Source organism: Panthera pardus, unplaced genomic scaffold, assembly GCF_024362965.1.
Source record: "Panthera pardus isolate Hobbes unplaced genomic scaffold, ASM2436296v1 HiC_scaffold_25, whole genome shotgun sequence".
Taxonomy (NCBI): Eukaryota; Metazoa; Chordata; class Mammalia; order Carnivora; family Felidae; genus Panthera; species Panthera pardus.
In genome coordinates, this window is record NW_026526821.1 from 83,407,627 (window position 1) to 83,425,299 (window position 17,673).

A 17,673-nucleotide genomic window follows, 5' to 3' on the forward strand; every position below is an offset into this window, starting at 1 on the left:
AGGGTTGACTATCAGAACAATTTTTATCTGGGGAGAATTTATTGGGATGCAGTAGTTCCAAGCTAGTCAATGTGTCCATAGATGGATACCAGGTCCCAGGCTTTAGAAATGTATATTTCAGATTTAGATATAGTTCATTACTGAACAAAGTATTTGTGCCAAAACTAATTTCAGTAGAATTCCAAACATTCTTTCAAGAGGGTATGAGTTTCATTTTATTATCTAATCCTGTAATACTTTTTTATCCACTCTAACTCATGAGGAACATGGCTGGGCTTGTTCTTAGCATGCAAAATATGCTGGTCTTTGACCTTGTATTGGCCTGTGTTCAGAATCCCAGCATGTGTTGACATTCAGATATGGAAACCAACTTTGGTTGAATGTCCTTTGTTTGCTTTTCAGAAGAGCTGCAATGATTAGTGGTTCAAAAATATCCACCCACTCTAATTTTGATATTTGCATCTGGCAATATGGTGTTTTGGAGGGAAAATGTCATGCTGACAAAGTGCTTAACTACTGGGGACCTCAGCTGAGACGGTTGGTCCAAATGGTTCAGCTTTAGAAGTCTGTGGTTCTATGAATATATTACACCAAGATGATAGGATTTTATGTCATCAAAAAGGGCTTCTCCTTATTTTAATCTTATACAGTGAAGATCATTCTAAACTTTCCGTGTTTGCGACAAATAAACCCTTAAAGGATAAACTCAGTATCAAGGTTCTGCAAGTATCCTAAGTAGCTATTTATACACTTCACTAATCTTTGTAATTGGCTTGTCTTTTACTGCCATTAATTAGATGATGTAGTATTCCATTAATAAGAGTGACACACCTCAGCATTTTTACCTTTAATTATAGACTGTATCTTCACTAGACACTGAGGCTATTGACAAAATAGCCTAAATATTGCCTGATATACACATACTATTTTTACAGAGCGTATGTGTTTCTTATTGAATCCCTAGCACCTAGCATCGCACCTGACATGTGATACGCACTACACTGTCTGCCCGGGGTATATGTGCACACATCTATCTTTTTTTTGTTGTTCTCTTGCAGCACCCTTACCCTTCTGAAGAACAGAAAAAGCAGTTGGCACAAGACACGGGACTCACCATCCTTCAAGTGAACAATTGGTAAGTAATCTGGCTTTGGGCAACCTGCAGCTCATGTTTTGCATTAACAAGACACACCCAGTTGTTGCTGTTTTCTCTGGTGGCTCCTTGACGGAAAAGTGAAAATAAATGGTTGACTGACAGGTGAGAGCACTGGCTGGCATAGAAAAAAAAAAAAAAAAACAAACCCAAAATCCAAAAAGAAACAAAACAAGCCAAAAAAACCAACATTGCATTGCATTCCATTGCCTTTACAAATTGATGAGTTTTAGGCATAATGTAAGTTAAGTATTTAATTCGCATACACTGTGGCTCCATAAATGGCTTTTCTCATTTTAGGATAATCAATAGAAGGAGTGGCATTTGTCCTAGTTTCTGTGGAACAAGAAAATCCACCATCACATATCAGTCAGGTTTTAAATTCACTGAATAGTTAACTGCAGTTATTTTGTCAGGGCTGAGCTTTTGAGGATAGTGTCCCCTTTCCTCCTATCCTCTGTCCATGGAAAAAGAGAAATTATTTATGTTTCCACTTTGAAGCTGTTCAAAACCCGATGTGTTTCAGGGCTGTTCAATACTATTTCTAAGTAAATGTGTGAATTCCTGATTTGGGGGGAAGCTGAGATTACGTACCAAGTACTAGCCAACAATATTCTGACAATGTACTGTGGTGTGGCAACAAGGCTTTGGGAAAGTATGATTTATTACCCTTTGTGAGTGTGCTGAAAGCCAGGTTCATATAATCACCCAGAGCTAGTGTCATATTTGAAGGGTATCGAAATCCAATATCCTCTCAAACTAAGTGTATCTAATTAATTGTCCTAATATTTTTAGATTAGTGTTTATGATGGGGAAACCTTATCCTCTTTGAAGTAAAATCCAGAGAAGGCCCACAGCCTGGTTGGGGAAAGGGGAGAACTGGGGGTGCCAGTTTGCAGACAGAAGTATTTCTTTCTGTTCAGTAAGTGTCAAAGATTAATATTACAGAATCTCTGATTACATGGCCTAATCCATTTTGGTGAATAAATTTGTTCTTGATGTCCATTGCACCTACATTAACAGACCCTTCTCTGTTAGAGAGCCTGGGAGCCTTTGGGAGAGATTCCAGATATATTAAACCCCATTACCGAAAATGTAATTTCTGTCAATATAATCCCATGTATTCTTCAATTTAGTATTTTAGAGATAACAAGCTACTTACAATATATTTGCCTTTGGAGGATTAATTTACAAAGTGCACTATCTGCAAGACGCAGACAGACTCACATAAGCATTGCTTGTAAGGGTTATCAATTTCTATGACCTTACCGCAGCCTTGGGAGATCAATTTTTGCAGCCCTTTAGCCAAGTGGATAGGGAGCCAATGGAAGCCATACTATACCTAAATGTGTTGCTACGAGGGTGTCACTGCGGAGATTTTTTGTTTGCCTTGTACCTGCTATTGTATCTTCATTTTCAAGACTGTTGATACTATATATTTGAACTTAGTCTTCAGATCGTCCTGGACAATGTTATAGGATAGACCATCCATTTTGCATGCACGTCTGAATTCAAATATATTTTCGAGGTTAAACTGATGATGTAATTTTAATACAATGGAGGCTGTACAAATGTATTTCCCTGGGAAATGTTCCCATCCGAGGGCCGAGGAGTGGCAGGGCGAACTCTAATCAAGGAAGGCGAAAGCGCTGCCACTCAGGTGATCTATCACACACGGCATCTCTGTTCCTCTTCAGTGTTGCTAGCAAACTCCCTCCGTAAACATTGTTACCAGTGAGCAAATTCCAATACAACTTGCTTTCCACAGGTGGACCAACTTAAGGGCTATTTCCTGTGGATGCACAGGCAGGCAGGCATTCCTGTGACACCAGACAGTATGCAATTGTCATTTTCCTAGGTTCTATACAGTGGTCATAAAGCAACTTCCTCGGTTTTGCAATTAGAAGAGGAAAAGAGGGACCTTAAAAAAGTTAAACTACTTTTCAGAGTATGTGCAGACCTACTATAAACTTCACACTGATAACTCAGTTCTGCCCAGGTACGGACATACAGATCACTTTTAGTTACGCGCAATGTAAACAAGATTCTGACCTCAGCTGGCACTGTGTACTGTGCCTGTGTTCTCTCTACTTCTGTGTGGAGTTAGAAGTGACTTTTGCTTGTACTTCGTTGTTTTGCATTTGGCAACTGTCTCAATTCTAACAGCTAGGTGGTAGAGAATTCCCCTCAAGTAAGTAAAAGTTTTAAGAGAGATTATTTCACCTAAGTTTGATGAATAATGACATTCCTGTGTTTGCTTTGAGTTTCTAATGGTTTATTAATTATCATCCAAGCCTTCAGCTTTTGAGGAGCTGATAATAGATTTATTTTTTTGTTTATAGGCTTTGAGTAGGAAATAGGTTGGAAGAATGGGGAAACCTAGATGATGCTGGATGAAAACCAAAGATGTCAGAGCATCTTAAACTATGGTATACTTGCAGACTAACAACAGCATAAACACTAAAGGGTTTTCATTTTCCTTTCTCATAATAAAAAATTACGCAGAGCTTTTTTGAGAGCCTGTAAACATTTTTCCTGTGTTGGATATCAAGCCCAAGTTACTTCCTTCTAGAAATCATAATTAAAAGAAAAGCGTCATTAGTATTTTAGCATTTCCCCTTCACTTCATTTAGCCGCAACATTTAAAAATGTGTGTCTTCCTTCTTGGGTTTCTTAAAACTTGTTAACACACATGTACATTTTGTACGAACTATGAGTCACTGCTGGAGAGATTTAATAAAATGCTGAAGGGCAGGTTGGGTGTAGATCAGTCATAATTATTGGCAGCAACATAATGTATCGAAGCACACAATATGAAAGTGAAAAATAGAAACTCGTGTCTAGTTGTTAGCTTGTCATAGAAACCCTGGCCGATGCAGCTTTCAGTTCAGTTTTGATTGAAAAATGAGATGAGAAAAGTTTGGTGTATTGTGATGGCCCTTTCATTCCATTGCTGAACTGATCTTCTCTAATTGCCGCAAGTGATACAAACTACCTGCCTTGGCTAAGGCCAAAGCAGATGGAATCTGGAGGGAGGGGAGACAATAGGGAGAATGTAAATGGAAAACAACAAGACAGGTTTGATTAATTAAAAGAAAATTTGGATTACAAGAAACAACCATTGTCACTCTTATAGTTGATCTACTTGTCAGAATGAAAACAGAGAGGAGGGATCTTAAAACGGTCGCTGTTTTGCTTATAGGAACTGGGCCCAGGGATGGAATGTGAAATTTATCAGATGAGACATTGTAGGACAAGTCTACGCCAACAAATCTTTTGAGAATTGAGGCAATTATGCAAATAATTTGGGTGAAAATATTTTTACCTTCATTATCTAAGTATCTGAGGCAACTGTGTTTTTTAAAAAATTGACTTCCATAACTAATTGCCTAAACATTTCAATTCTAGCATGCCGTGATAGACTTAGACTTAAAAGCTTAGTAATTTTTGAAATATAATATGTGCCATTGACTCATGTATTCTTCTCTCTTTGCTTTCTCACTCCCAGTTATGATTTGATCCAAAAATGAGAAATAATAACATTTGGAGCTTTTGCTTTCTGTTTTTTCATTGTTGTGGTGGTTGTGAAAATTACTTCTGTGAAAACATATTAGTAATATGTCGAGCATTTTAGTCATTTAAGCAGAAACTTTTTGAATTCTGAGATGATCATTTAGGTCTTTAATTATTTAGGCAGAACTTTAAAGAAAACACACACACACACACACACACACACACAAGGTTAATCAATACTTGGTTCTTTTTTCTCCCGAATATACCAACTTTATTTCTTAATTTGGAAATATGAGCGTAGAATGGCCGGATAAAGACTCCCTTCTGTGTCTTCACAGCAGTGTTGCAGACCTGGGGATTCCATATGATGCAGACCTGGGCCGGTGGTTGTATCTTACTTGCCCGATGCCTCAGACATACTCTGCCTCAGCAGAGTTCTAGCCTAGGGTGTATTGAATAAATTTGACAGTGTCTTTGTTTACTACTATTCATCCAGACACTTTCCCATTAAGGCCTAATGTTAAATGATTATTTCTTTATGCTCTGAGAAGGCAATATGGATTTTAGGTGCAAAATATATAGTGTATGTGAAATACAGTGTGTATGCAGAAAGAAAAATCACTCTATGTCAGTTGGGTGCGTAAAATTCCAGGAAGCATCCTAACATCTGAGGTGACACTTTACAGAACTATCACAGCTCTGTAGTTCTCAGATTTAGTACATATACCAGATTTTCCTAGTTACTTCATTTATTGCCTTCAAAACTGCAAAGCATTCAGGCATCACTTCCCATTTATTACCAGTGGGGTGGGGGGGAGGGGAAGTATGTTATCCTTAGAGATTTATGCCACTGGCAGGTAAAAATGTAAACTTATTTTTTAAAAAATAGGATCTCCCTTTTAATAAACAGATCCAACTGTTAAAGGTCAGGTTTCTTTCTGAGTTATGGTAATACTGTAGCAAATACTTTTATAAGTAATCAAAGATTCTATAAATATAGGTACCTGTGTAGATGTAAATGTTAAAACATTCACAAATTATCCTTTCAACTTCTGCGATCTAAAAATCAATAGGGGGTCATAGGGTTTCATAGAATTGCTCTGCTTTTTCTTCCAACATAATTTAATAATACATTTTACAGATGTTGTTTAAACATTAGGCACAGATTGTTTTGTCAATAAAGCTAAACAGAGGCATGACACAAAAGCAAGGAAAACAGATGTAAAAAACAGTGCACCATGCAAGAAGCACTGGGTCATTTGTTTGTTATTCAACTGCAAAATGAAAGTGCAGGGTGTATAGTGATTTTCTTTGCCTAGAAATCACCTAGGGATGGAACAACTTCACACACAAAAGGTAATTTTATTAAGCAGGTGGTTTAACTTTTTCCCTTGAGAGTTTCAGTGTAACCTACATTTAAGGTAGGCTTCCTAACTGATCAATGGAGTAACAGGTGCAATATTTTTGAAAGAAGAAGGAGAAATATAAATAGAATAAGTCTGCAGCATGTTACAGAATGGGTTGTTGTTCTCCAAGCCCCAGTTAATTGCTATGCTTTTCACCTTGAGTGTCAATTCTAATAATATTACCTTTACGGGCACTTACTGTGGACTTAGATTATAGCAATCAGTAATACTCACTAGATAAAATACTGTCTAGTTGCTCGTAAGAAAAATATTGAAATCAGTCAAAAAATGTTTAGCTTGCATATTGCCCGAGACAGAACTGGCAAGGTGCCAGGCAGGCAGGGTATTATTAGGAAAGCTGAGCAAATAGCTCGCAGGGAAAAGAGCTGTGAATTTAGAAACCTTCAGGTATTGTCATGTCAGAGAGTCTTAGGAGTTCAACAGAGACGCTGCTTTTGTCTGCAGATTCTAAAAATTTCCAGCAAACAATCCTCTTTGAAAATGACTCTGCAGTCTGTTAAATATACTTTGTTGTAAGTTTTACACAGTAAGTTTACTCTGAGCTTCCCCACACTGTGTAAAATCCCACTGTGAGTACTGTGAAAGGTGGAAACCCCTCACCAAGTAGGTGGTGGCCCACAGAGGCACTGGGCGGAAAACCCTGCCCCTTCTCCCATGGGGCCCTGAGTCTGGGTGAGAAAAGAAAGGGGAAGGGGTGGGATGAAGGAAGGTGGATTTAAAGTCCCAATCCTCCTCAGTGTAACTGCCGTCTCTCCTCCAGCCAGCATCCAAAGACAGTTTCTGAGCTTTTCAGGACAAGGCAGGAGTGTGATGCCTTGAGAGGCCGTACGACCTGAGCAGGTACTTCAGGACAACTGAGGGCTGGGGTGCAAGTGAGTGAGTTAGGAGACTGATTTATCCATCCTAAGCCCAGTGTTTCCGAATGTCCATGGTCCCTTTCAAAGCTGTGAAACCAGTGGTTGGTGGTTGACTTTGAACATGGTATGTAGGTCAGCAGGACTTGTTATGAGTCCTAATGAAGCCAGATTTGTTGTTTTCGGTGTCTTGGCACAATTATCTGGTCAGAGAGATGGAAAAAATCTGCCTGTGTGTCATGCAACCTGGCAGAGCAGGACCTGACTCCCATTTGCTTGTAGACAGCGTGGGAAGTGAGGGGGCTGAGAGGCATCATGGATCAAGGGGGAAGAGCCTGGCATCCACAGGTGGGTAAGGAACAAACTGCCCTGTAAGCCTCAGGACAGCATACAGTTTATACAGGGCAAGTAAGGGGAGGGAATATGCAAGAGAAAGAACATTCTGAGCCAAAACATTTCAGCTGTCTTCCCCACTCCTCATCAATCACATACGTGTCCTTGATCAAGTCACTCCATTTTGACCGGTGACAGCTTCTGCTGCTAAAATGGACCACATTGGTGGGACCCAGTGCCTCTTCCAGGTCTACTACTTTATTTTAAAGTTTATTCATTTATTTTGAGAGAGAGAGAGTGTAGGGGAGAGGCAGAGAGAGAGAGAGGGAGAGAGAGAGAGAATCCCAAGCAGGCTCCGCACCGTCAGCACAGAGCCTGATGTGGGGCTTGAACTAATGAACTGTGAGATCATGACCTGAGCTGAGACTGACTGAGCCACCCAGGCACACCCAGCTTTACTATTTTAGACTCCGTAGTACTGCAAACCAAAGAGAAGCAAGGTGATCGCTCTGAAACTCTGATTCCAGCTTTACACGAGGACTAGAAAAAAAAAAAACACAAAAAAACCCATGTCCTTTGATAAAGAGACAACCAGGGAAATTAATTAAAAAGTTACTACTTTTCTTCATCTTAAGTAAGCAAATCAAGCTCTGTAAAATAAAAACTGGATGAAATTAAACATTATCACAAGACATGAAAAACATGTGTGCTGTCATTTTAGGATTCATAATAAAGATAAATCAGTTGTTTTTAGCAGTGTGCTACGAGTCTATGAAGGGCATGACAGATAATAGGCTTGAAATTTCTGAAGTTATTGTACAGCAAAATTTGTTTTTTCCTGAGGCGTTCAATCTTTTTCTCTAGTAATTTTGTACATGACAAACTTTTTAGTGGGTGCATTAATAATCTATAAGTAATGGGTTGTCAGGTGTCAGTTAGATAAGATTAAAAGACTGTTTAAGCATTATCCATTTGCTTCTTTGCATGAGTTTTATAGGTCAGGAGAAATAACTTTTTGAATTGTGGTTGTGTGTGCATGTTGTAAGCCCCCCCCCCCCATTTGGCTCTGCTCCAAATATACGTGGAAGAAGTGTATTACATTACATAAATCCGCATGTAGGAGCAGATTTGAAACCCACACTGTGTGAATCAAGGGGACAAATGTCCCAGCTCTCTTCTGTAAACTTATTTTAGTTTTTCAAATGTTACTCTTTTTCTTCTCAAAGGAAACTCTGTTAAGGGGAAGGGGCCTCAGCTGAGAGGGACCCTGAAGCCTTTAGACATTCGGAGTTTCCTAGCAAGTCAGGTTTAGGTCTATTCTTGTCAAATCTGTCTTAAGTGTGTTTACATATAGTTTGCCTTTCTGGTATTTTCTGCTTGCACAGACCTGATCTCCACCTATTTTGTGTCAACAGTTGCTGAGGCTGGTGCTGGGTGATTAACCATCGAGCACTGAAGCACCACCGTGCTGTGCCCACAGAGACCCCTCTCCACTCTCTTACCTCATCATCTTGCTTCAGGCTGCACCCACATAAAACAAACAGCATTTCTGAGTGGTGAAAAAATCAGCCTGAAATATTAAAAAATGGGGCAAATGTTGCCTCCTCGTTGAATAAAACAATTTTCTCAAAAATGGAGTGGAGCCAGGGGCATAGGGGGTGGGGGAGGAAATGTTTCTGAGGGATTCAGCCTGCATCGCTCCAATGTGTGAATACCCAGAGCTTTGTGTAAAGGCCTGGGGTTTTGTTTTTCTTCTTTCTTAATTTTCAAGGGGGGAAGGGAACATTAAAAAGCCACCAAACAAGCAAACAAAGCCTCCAAAAGACATCATGGATGCAAACAGAGGGTTCTCCCTGTCACTGCCTTTCACTGTCATTGATGTTTTCCTTTTCATTTCCATTCTTATGACACTTTTAAGCCTGACCCATTAGTATGGGAAATACTGAACGCTATCGGGCTCTTGATACCTGAACAATAACAGATAAACAAACAAACTTTAATCTGTTTCCATCCTGGAGAGCTCTTCTTTTCCTCTTTACCCTCTTAACCAATGTGACTGAAGGACCTAATGCCTCACAAGATTAGATCTGATCAGTGAAGAAGGGAAAAAGCATTTGCTTTCCCAAACACAACTTTTTCAGGCTGATGGGGATTATTGGTCTTGAGTTCTTAGCTCAAGCTGTGTTTTAAGAATAGTATATTGGAAGTTAAATGCAATGTGATTAAAAATACATATGTTTAAGTTTCCAGTACTTTCTACCCTAGAATGCTGGTTTGAATGTAAGTAGGTAGTTTTTGAGAGTTGTTGTCCACTTGCAGGGTTTGTTGGCCTATATCCCTTGAACATCTGCTCTGGTTGATTTTATTTGATCCCTAGTTTGGGTCAGAGTTCAGATGTGCTTGGAAAGGGCAGGGAGTAGGGGATGTTGAAAAAGCTAATGGAAAGAATCATACATGTCCAAAGATGTCAGATCTCAGCTCCCACGGCTGGTCACCTGGCAGTACTGTTTACAGAAAGGAAAGTACAATAGGTTATGGCAGAGATTCCCGTCCTTAGGGCCAAGTGGGGGCCAAGAGGGACTAGGGGCCAGAAAAGGCACATCAGAGTCATTTTGAGTGAATGTAGTAGTATAAAAAAGCCTACTGAGACTTAACTTTTGATTTTAGTCATGCTATTTCTTTTAGGGTTCCAAATAACAAAGGATATGAGATTTTGAAGTTTATAAAAAACGAGCATGGATTACAATTTTAGGAACATCATGCCACTGAATGTCAGAGCCCAAGTCCTGGATGGGATTTTATGCATCATTTGACAGATGGGGCTCAGGGCTTTACAAAGTTATGCTGCTAATTGGAGGCAAGGATGGGGCCGGTTCCTTGTTCAGCACCTCTTCTGTTCCACCATTATGTACTTATTATTAACAGATTTATTGAGATGTAATTCACATACCACGAAATTCACCCATTTAAAGTGTATACAATTTGATGGTTTTTGGTATATTCACAGATACTGTGCAACAGTCACCATAGTCAATTTTAGGACATTTACACCACCTCAGGAAGAAAACCCTGGACCCTTTCGCTATTGCCCCTCCCCATACCTCTGCCTCCACTCTACTACTAATCCACTTTTTGTCTCTAAAGATTTGCCAATTCTGGACATTTCCCCTAAATGTCATCATGTGAACATGTGGCCTTTTGTGACTGGCTCCTTGCACCTAGCATGTTGTTTTCAAGCTTCCTCCATGTAGCAGGTAGCCTTCATTCCCTTAACAGCTGAAGAATGTTTCATTGTCTGGATGGACCACATTTTGTTTCTGCATTCATCAGTTGGTGGACATTGGGTGTGTGTCCACCTTTTGTTGCTATAAGCATTCGTGTACAAGTCTTTGGACTGTTAGGTATTTTTGAGAATCCTAACGACAGTATCTCAACAAACCCTTGTCTTAGGTTTTAAATTTGCAAAGAAAGCTCCTTTCATAGGCATGAAGTCACTTGGGTCATCACAGCTCTAGCACCTAAACACAACTATGATCTCAGAGCAGCGAGGGGCAATTTTTCCTACTCAGTTCTCACACTCTTCTCCCTAGATGCCGCTGTAACTCTCCCTGTCCTTGGCCAGTGTCTTGACTGTAATAGTGATGAGTGATACTGTTCAAAGAAAAGGATAGCCACTCAAGTGAAACGCACAGTCTCCAAACTTCCCTCAGTGTGACTTAGATGACCACAAGCATTTTCCAGAGATTTGATAAGTTCCAAGAGGAGGTCATTTTATTAGTTTACCGCCTTCATTTGAACAATTTTGTCATATGCCTCAACTGAGAGATTTCTGCCTTTTAGTATAGTTGGTTCCATTTGTATTTAAATCCTATGGATTACATATTGATATACGTTACATGGAACTCGGGTTTTAAGCTTTACTGATTAAAACAGGAATTACAGTGAGCCTTCTAAGGGATAGACACAGGCCTCTACTCCAGTCAAGTCACCTTCACTGTGCCATTCTGTAGTCTAACCTGTGACCAAGTGAAAGCAGAAATCAAGCTGAATTTTGAGATATCCTCCCTTGGTCTCTCCCTTGGAGTGGAGATTCCAGGTCTGGGAAGCTTTTGGACTAGTGAAGTCTTAGGGAGCTGAGGCAACTAAAGGAGAGATCCTCCAGAAAGGAAAGAGCTCAGAGACACTCCCAGGTGGTATTGGGGTTCTGTGACACCTTATATATGCCAGGGCCGGCCACCATTCTCATACAAGAGGGTTTCAATTCCAATCTTGCAGGGGAAGTTTTATTTGGAAAAAAAAGTGCATATTTGGTGATTAGGGTGGCCACACACCCCAACTGCCTGGAATATTTGTGGTTGATGCCTGTTGTCCAGCCTAATTGTTAATAGTGTCCGTTTACTCTCAAAAGTGTCTCAGCTTAAATGATAAATTATGTGGTCATCCTACTTAGAATGGAGATTGGCTGGGGCACCTGGGTGGCTCAGTCAGTTAAGTGGCCAACTTCTGCTCAGGTCATGATCTCACTGGTTTGTGGGTTCAAGCCCCGCATCAGGCTCTGTGCTGACAGCTCAGAGCCTGGAGCCTGCTTCGGATTCTGTGTCTCCCTCTTTCTGCCCCTCCCCCATTCATTCTCTCTCTCTCTCTCTCTCTCTCTCTCTCTCAAAAATAAATGAAAACATTTATAAAAAAAGAATGGAGATTGGCAGAAAATTAGGATTTGTTTTAAATAAACGTATTTATTCTGTAATGTTTAAGGGACGTTTAGTTAGATGCGATTTTACTTACTTTTTGTAAAATACAGGAAAATTAGAATTTAAATGAAAAATGGTTCAGCTTAGACCAAAGAGAGACACATCTATTCTTTGAATATATTATACCTATTTTAGTTTTTCATTACTACAGAAGGTTTTGTTATCCTAGGTTTTCCTATCACTCCTTTGTTGTGATAATAATCATCTTAATTCCATACACCTTAAGCAAAGCACTATTTTTCTTATATTTGTGCAATTATACAAACTCAACTTTGGCAAATTGTCACATTTAAGTAAATACTGCATAAATATTTTATTACGTATGTTTTATATCAATGCATACTTAAGATATTTTTAAACTGTTGGGTATTCCTTATGCTAGGTCTGGCAGGATATCCCCACAATTTATTCCACTGAGTTCGGAGCCTGGTGCTTCAGTGATCTAGAAAGTCATGGGTAGTAGCAGAAGAAACAGAGATCTGCCACTAAAAGAACCCCCCCCCCCACCCGCTTGCTTTGAATTCAGGACAGATTAAAGCATTTAGCAAGCTTATATTTTTTTTTAATAAAAAATCATTTTATAATTTGCTTTCAAGGAAAACTTCCCCATTATATATAATGAAGCGATGAAGTATTTGAAAGTTACTCCAACATTTAATACATGGGCTTGTTATTACTCTGCATTATCATTTTCAAATAATTAGTGATTTTTTTCACTAGTGGCTTTGAGGAAAATTTTATATGCAATCAACTTCCTCAGTGGTCTTAGACAACGTAAGCTATTTCTAAAATAATTTGACAAATACACCCTTCGCTGCTAGAGAAGGGGAACCTTCTACAGACTGCCGATTGATGGGCTTATTGTGATTCGAGGAAATTTCAATATTCTGTTTCTAGAAGGGATGAAGAGCAGAGCATGTGCCCCCTTCTCCCTCCTGTCTACCCCCTTCCCCCTGCCCTCAGCACACAGATGATGTATTGCAGTCCTGGAACTGTTGGATTCGGAGGAGGTTGAGAAACTGGAAAAAGGTGCCAAAAACATGATTTCATAAGGTTTGACTTGAGATGGAGTCAACTTTCTTGAGTGTCTTAAAATAGTGTTTTATGAAATCTTATTTCACAGAGAAAGGGAGTGTAGGAGGCTTGGACCCTGAAGACCGCCAGTTATGGATCATTAAATTCAATAAGTAAATGTAAATCTAAAATGAAGAAATCCAACAAAAGATTTTGAAGTTGATTTTTATTTAAAAGAACAGAGAGTTATTTGAGAGATGGCTAGAACTCATTCCCTGAAGGGTTCGTTTATAAAAGAGGCCTTCAGGTTGTTAGGAAATGCTGACTTTAAAAATATATAGTATATATACTTTTATTTAAATGATTGTGATGAAGTTGAAAGAAATACTAGGAAAGAAACTCATGGAATAGAATAAGGAGAAAAAGGACAAAATTCTGGAATTCAGCAACTAGCTTCCAATGTGAAATTTCATATTTGAAGATTTTTCACAAGTCTTAAACTCTATAAAAATATTTATAGAGATTACCTAAATGAATTTTATATTGATTAAATATTATTTACAGCATGTAATAATTTTATTTTATTTTTAGTTGATAAAGAATAGTGTGTGTAGAAATCACCAGGACTTATTCTTAAGAATGCATGGTATTAATTTAGGGGCGCCTGGGTGGCTCAGTCGGTTGAGCGTCCGGCTTCGGCACAGGTCATGATCTCACAGTCCGTGAGTTCTGGCCCGGCGTTGGGCTCTGTGCTGACAGCTCGGAGCCTGGAGCCTGCTTCGAATTCTGGGTCTCCCTCTCTCTCTGCCCCTCTCCCTCTCTCTCTGCCCCTCTCCCTCTCATGCTCCGTCTCTCTCTGTCTCTGTCAAAATTAACATTAAAAAAATTTAACAAAAGAATGCATGGTATTAATTTTTATGAAGTATGTACGTAGGTATTCCTAAGTTTACCTCAACATTAATCAAAGATGACTGTGACTAATACTTTATTTAATGGATAGTTTAAGTATAGAAGGCATCTTTACTAACACATCTTGCTATTTAATGAAATCTTCTCTTTAATATCAAGTTGATAATTTTTGCTCCTTGGGCATAGGAGGGTATTGTAAAATGGTATTTCTCCACACTTAAAGCTACCTCCTGCTGACTATTACTGAGCCTAGTTGGCAAGAAACACTATAGGGATGACTGAGAGTCCTGTCATTGTTTAGAAACAACAGCATTTTGATTTTATGTGGTTCACTGAGTTGGCTCTGGCATGCTAAAGTAATGCTGTGGGCTCCCCTTAATCATCAGTGAACAAGTAGGTGGTAAACACTGAGGAACAGAATTAATTGAGTAAGGGTGAAAATCCTATCTCCGAAGGTGAGCAAGTCATTTTTCCTTAGTATTGTTAATATTACAGAGAGCTGTACGAGGAAGACAAAGGGCATAAGAATACAGGAAAAGGGGAAAGCTGTGTGGAAAATGTTGTCTGTGGAACAGGGAAAACGTACCCCGTCTTTGGTTCTGATGGATGCCCGCTGTGATCTCTCCACCCTTCCTGGTTCTCACGAAGAGGACACTAAACTTAGCCATCCAGTTTTGTGGGAAGTAACCAGGGCAAGGAGTAGAAGATAAACTGAAGGACAAAGGTCAGCTTTAGAAAGCTGTTCTACCAGATCTTAGTCAGAAAACTCTTCAGGTATTCAAAGAGTGAGAATGAAAAGAGACTGGTGGAATTAGCAGAATGAAAAAAATGTTGAAGTCCGATGATAAACAAACATGTAGGGGGCAAGGAAAAGAGAGAATAAAGGAAAACTTCCTATATTTATTTTAGCATAACTCAGAATTCATCTCCCATTCTCCTTGCCTGATGCCTATTTTAAAAATGCAAAGGATTAAATTCAATTTTGGGATGATCCCACTTTGGAAGATCTTCTCTCCTTCCAACCTCCCATTTTTCCATAGTAGGACTCTGGTTCTAAACGACTAACTAGGTAAAAAGAACTACGTCTCTGTTTATGTTGACATGGAACGAAGCTGGAAGGCCAATCCATTTTCTTCCTTTCCTTTGTAAAACGTCTTGTTTTGAGAAAGGAGATAGTTTGGTCACACAGGAAGAAATTTTAATCCATGATGCTGTGAAAAAAAGAAATATAAGAATTCTTTCCCTAATTCAGTCTTCTGCCACCTACAGAGTGTCCAGTTTTCTAAAAAGTACTTCACAAAAGAACATTGTTTTCAAAGCAAAATGGGATTTATAAAAAAACATACCTTGATGTTCGGAATGTAATATGGAAAGGCAAACAGGATGTTTCCTGACCTTCTACTTAATTAAAAAGTTTACCTTTTTAAATGCCCAATTTATGGCAAATTTGAGACACGTTCTATGAAACCAAGGTGGGAAATGATTTTAATGAGTAAGAAGAAATGTCCTGTTGTCATGTATTCCTGACACTGTACATCTAAGTTTTAAGGGCTATAATGTTTGGACATCAATTGCAAAAATTTTAAAAGTCTTCTCTTACATCTTTAAACTAACAAATGTTTGAAAGAGACCATATTAATATGGAAAATACTAAAGATTGTATATACTTCATGGATATATTTTATCTTAAACTATTTTATGGTTGTTGGAGAATAGATTTTTTTTGTGGAGCATTCAAACTGGAATTTTATCATTCTCTTTCTCATTTCTCTTCAAAAACATTGTTTCTTCTTATGTTAAAGTTCTAATATATATTTATGTATTCAGACATAAATATAGATATATATTTGAACACACACATGAGCTTGAAATAACTATTTTACTGATGCTTCTTGAAATGAGTGTTTTAAGAAGGGAATATGTTCATGTAAGTTTACATAAAATCTAAAGGTCTTTTTTTGGTTCAGTGTTTAGAAAATTTGATAATTTAGAATCTTCCACAATGGAAAGTAAAGCATTCTGTCACAAAAGCGGGGAGGATGAGACGCAAGGTCAGAGGGCATTTTAGAAACAAACAGCTGGACCAGTTTATTTAAACAGATACAGGGATGGGGGAACTGACCTCTGCTTGACTTATAGTGGGAGGAGCAAGAATGTCATTTTATTACTTTGCCCAGAAGGAAAATGTTTTTGTATCTGAATTCACTCCGAAGCCATCTAAACACATGGCTTTACTGTATGTAGCGTAATTCCCAAGGAAATATATAGAAGATAGTAGGATAAAATACACTAAAGAGAACCAAATGTTGAGACGGTTTTAAAATTGAAAAGATGATGTTGTCTTAAAAAATAAAATCTTTTGCTATTTACTTAGTTATTTTCAGATAATGATGTCCACCATGACCCCACATAATATTATCCGTGTTTCATGTAAGTATAGGAAGCATAATCCAATAAGATTCTGAGAGTGTACGATGTCCTATATGTATTGATAATGTTCATTATAGTACAACATTGTTTTAAATTAGTTTCCAAAAGCGAGAACTTCTAAGTGTACCTACTGATGAGGTCAAACAGTTTGGACAAAGTGATTAGGGGTTCTGAGGTTTTCAGTTGTTTTAATTTTGATTTTATTAAATGAAAGGATTCTCACCTTTATATCTACATATGCTATAGAGAGCCTGCATCTGTGTTGTCCATAACAACAAATGGTTATTGCCACCAAAAGAGAGGAACATAGCACCTGGGTACCTGTGGGTCCTTAGCTAAGAGGCTGTGTGATGAGGTATTTGCTCTCTAGATGGGGACTGGAGCAGGTGTGGGGTAACTGCATTTAATGCTGTCACCTGAAGAGCTCCGGAGGCACACAGACAAACCTCAGCATATTGAGCAGAGAGTGGCCCAGGTGGTGAGTGGACTCAAAATCCAAGAAGAACTTACATTCTAGGAGGAACTTGTTAAGGATCATGGATGTTCAACCTAGGGAGAAGAGGGGAGAAACCTATGGGGCATGATGGCTACAGTTTAAATATTTGAAGGCTGTCCTGAAGAAGTGAGATTAGAAATGGTTTAAATTACCCCCAAGGAGTTGTCCTGGTGAAAGGAGTTTAGATCGAGTAATGCAAAACCGTCTAATAGAAGGCTGTCCACACATCTATGGACTTTCAGGTAAGGGGGCAAATACTTTATTAGAAACAGCCCAGAAGAGGCTACCTATCTACTTGATGGGGAGATCATAGAGGTGATTCATGTCAGTGACCAACGTAGGTGACAGTTAAATCCCATTTCAAACCTGAGGTTTAATTTTTCTATGATTCCATGGGTTTAGTAGTCATGGATTCACACCTGAGTTGGTTCTTATGAACTGGTCTTTGGAAATCTGAATGTATGAGTGTGAAGGAAGCAAGCTTTGGAATACAGATAAGTCACTGAATCTTCTAATGCGTAGCCTTATCTTTGTCCATATGCACAAACAGTACAGTCATCAAAATTCCTAGTCTACAAAATGTTCAGTCATGCCTATTCCCAGACTCAACAGTAGGGTCGTTGCCAGTGGTGATTGGCTCAAAACCAGCTCATTTTTAGATATCTATTTAGTCCAGAATATTCTAGATGGGTGGCACAATAGTGGCCATGCTCTGGTCAGGACATTGGGGGAGGGGTGCTCACTACCATTTGCCAGCTGTGTATCAGTCAGCAAGTTACTAACATCTCTTGGG

General features: G+C 38.9%; 1 protein-coding gene across 3 annotated transcripts in view; it reads left to right on the top strand.

Annotated features, from left to right (window-relative positions):
* Positions 1–17,673, top strand: part of MEIS1 (Meis homeobox 1) — a 137,587-nt gene that overhangs the window by 112,706 nt on the left and 7,208 nt on the right. For all 3 annotated transcript variants that reach the window (XM_053890751.1, XM_053890750.1, XM_053890752.1), the window contains exon 9: positions 1,059–1,135. In XM_053890751.1, the coding sequence (XP_053746726.1) occupies positions 1,059–1,135 (77 nt within the window). The remainder of the gene's footprint in view (positions 1–1,058; positions 1,136–17,673) is intronic.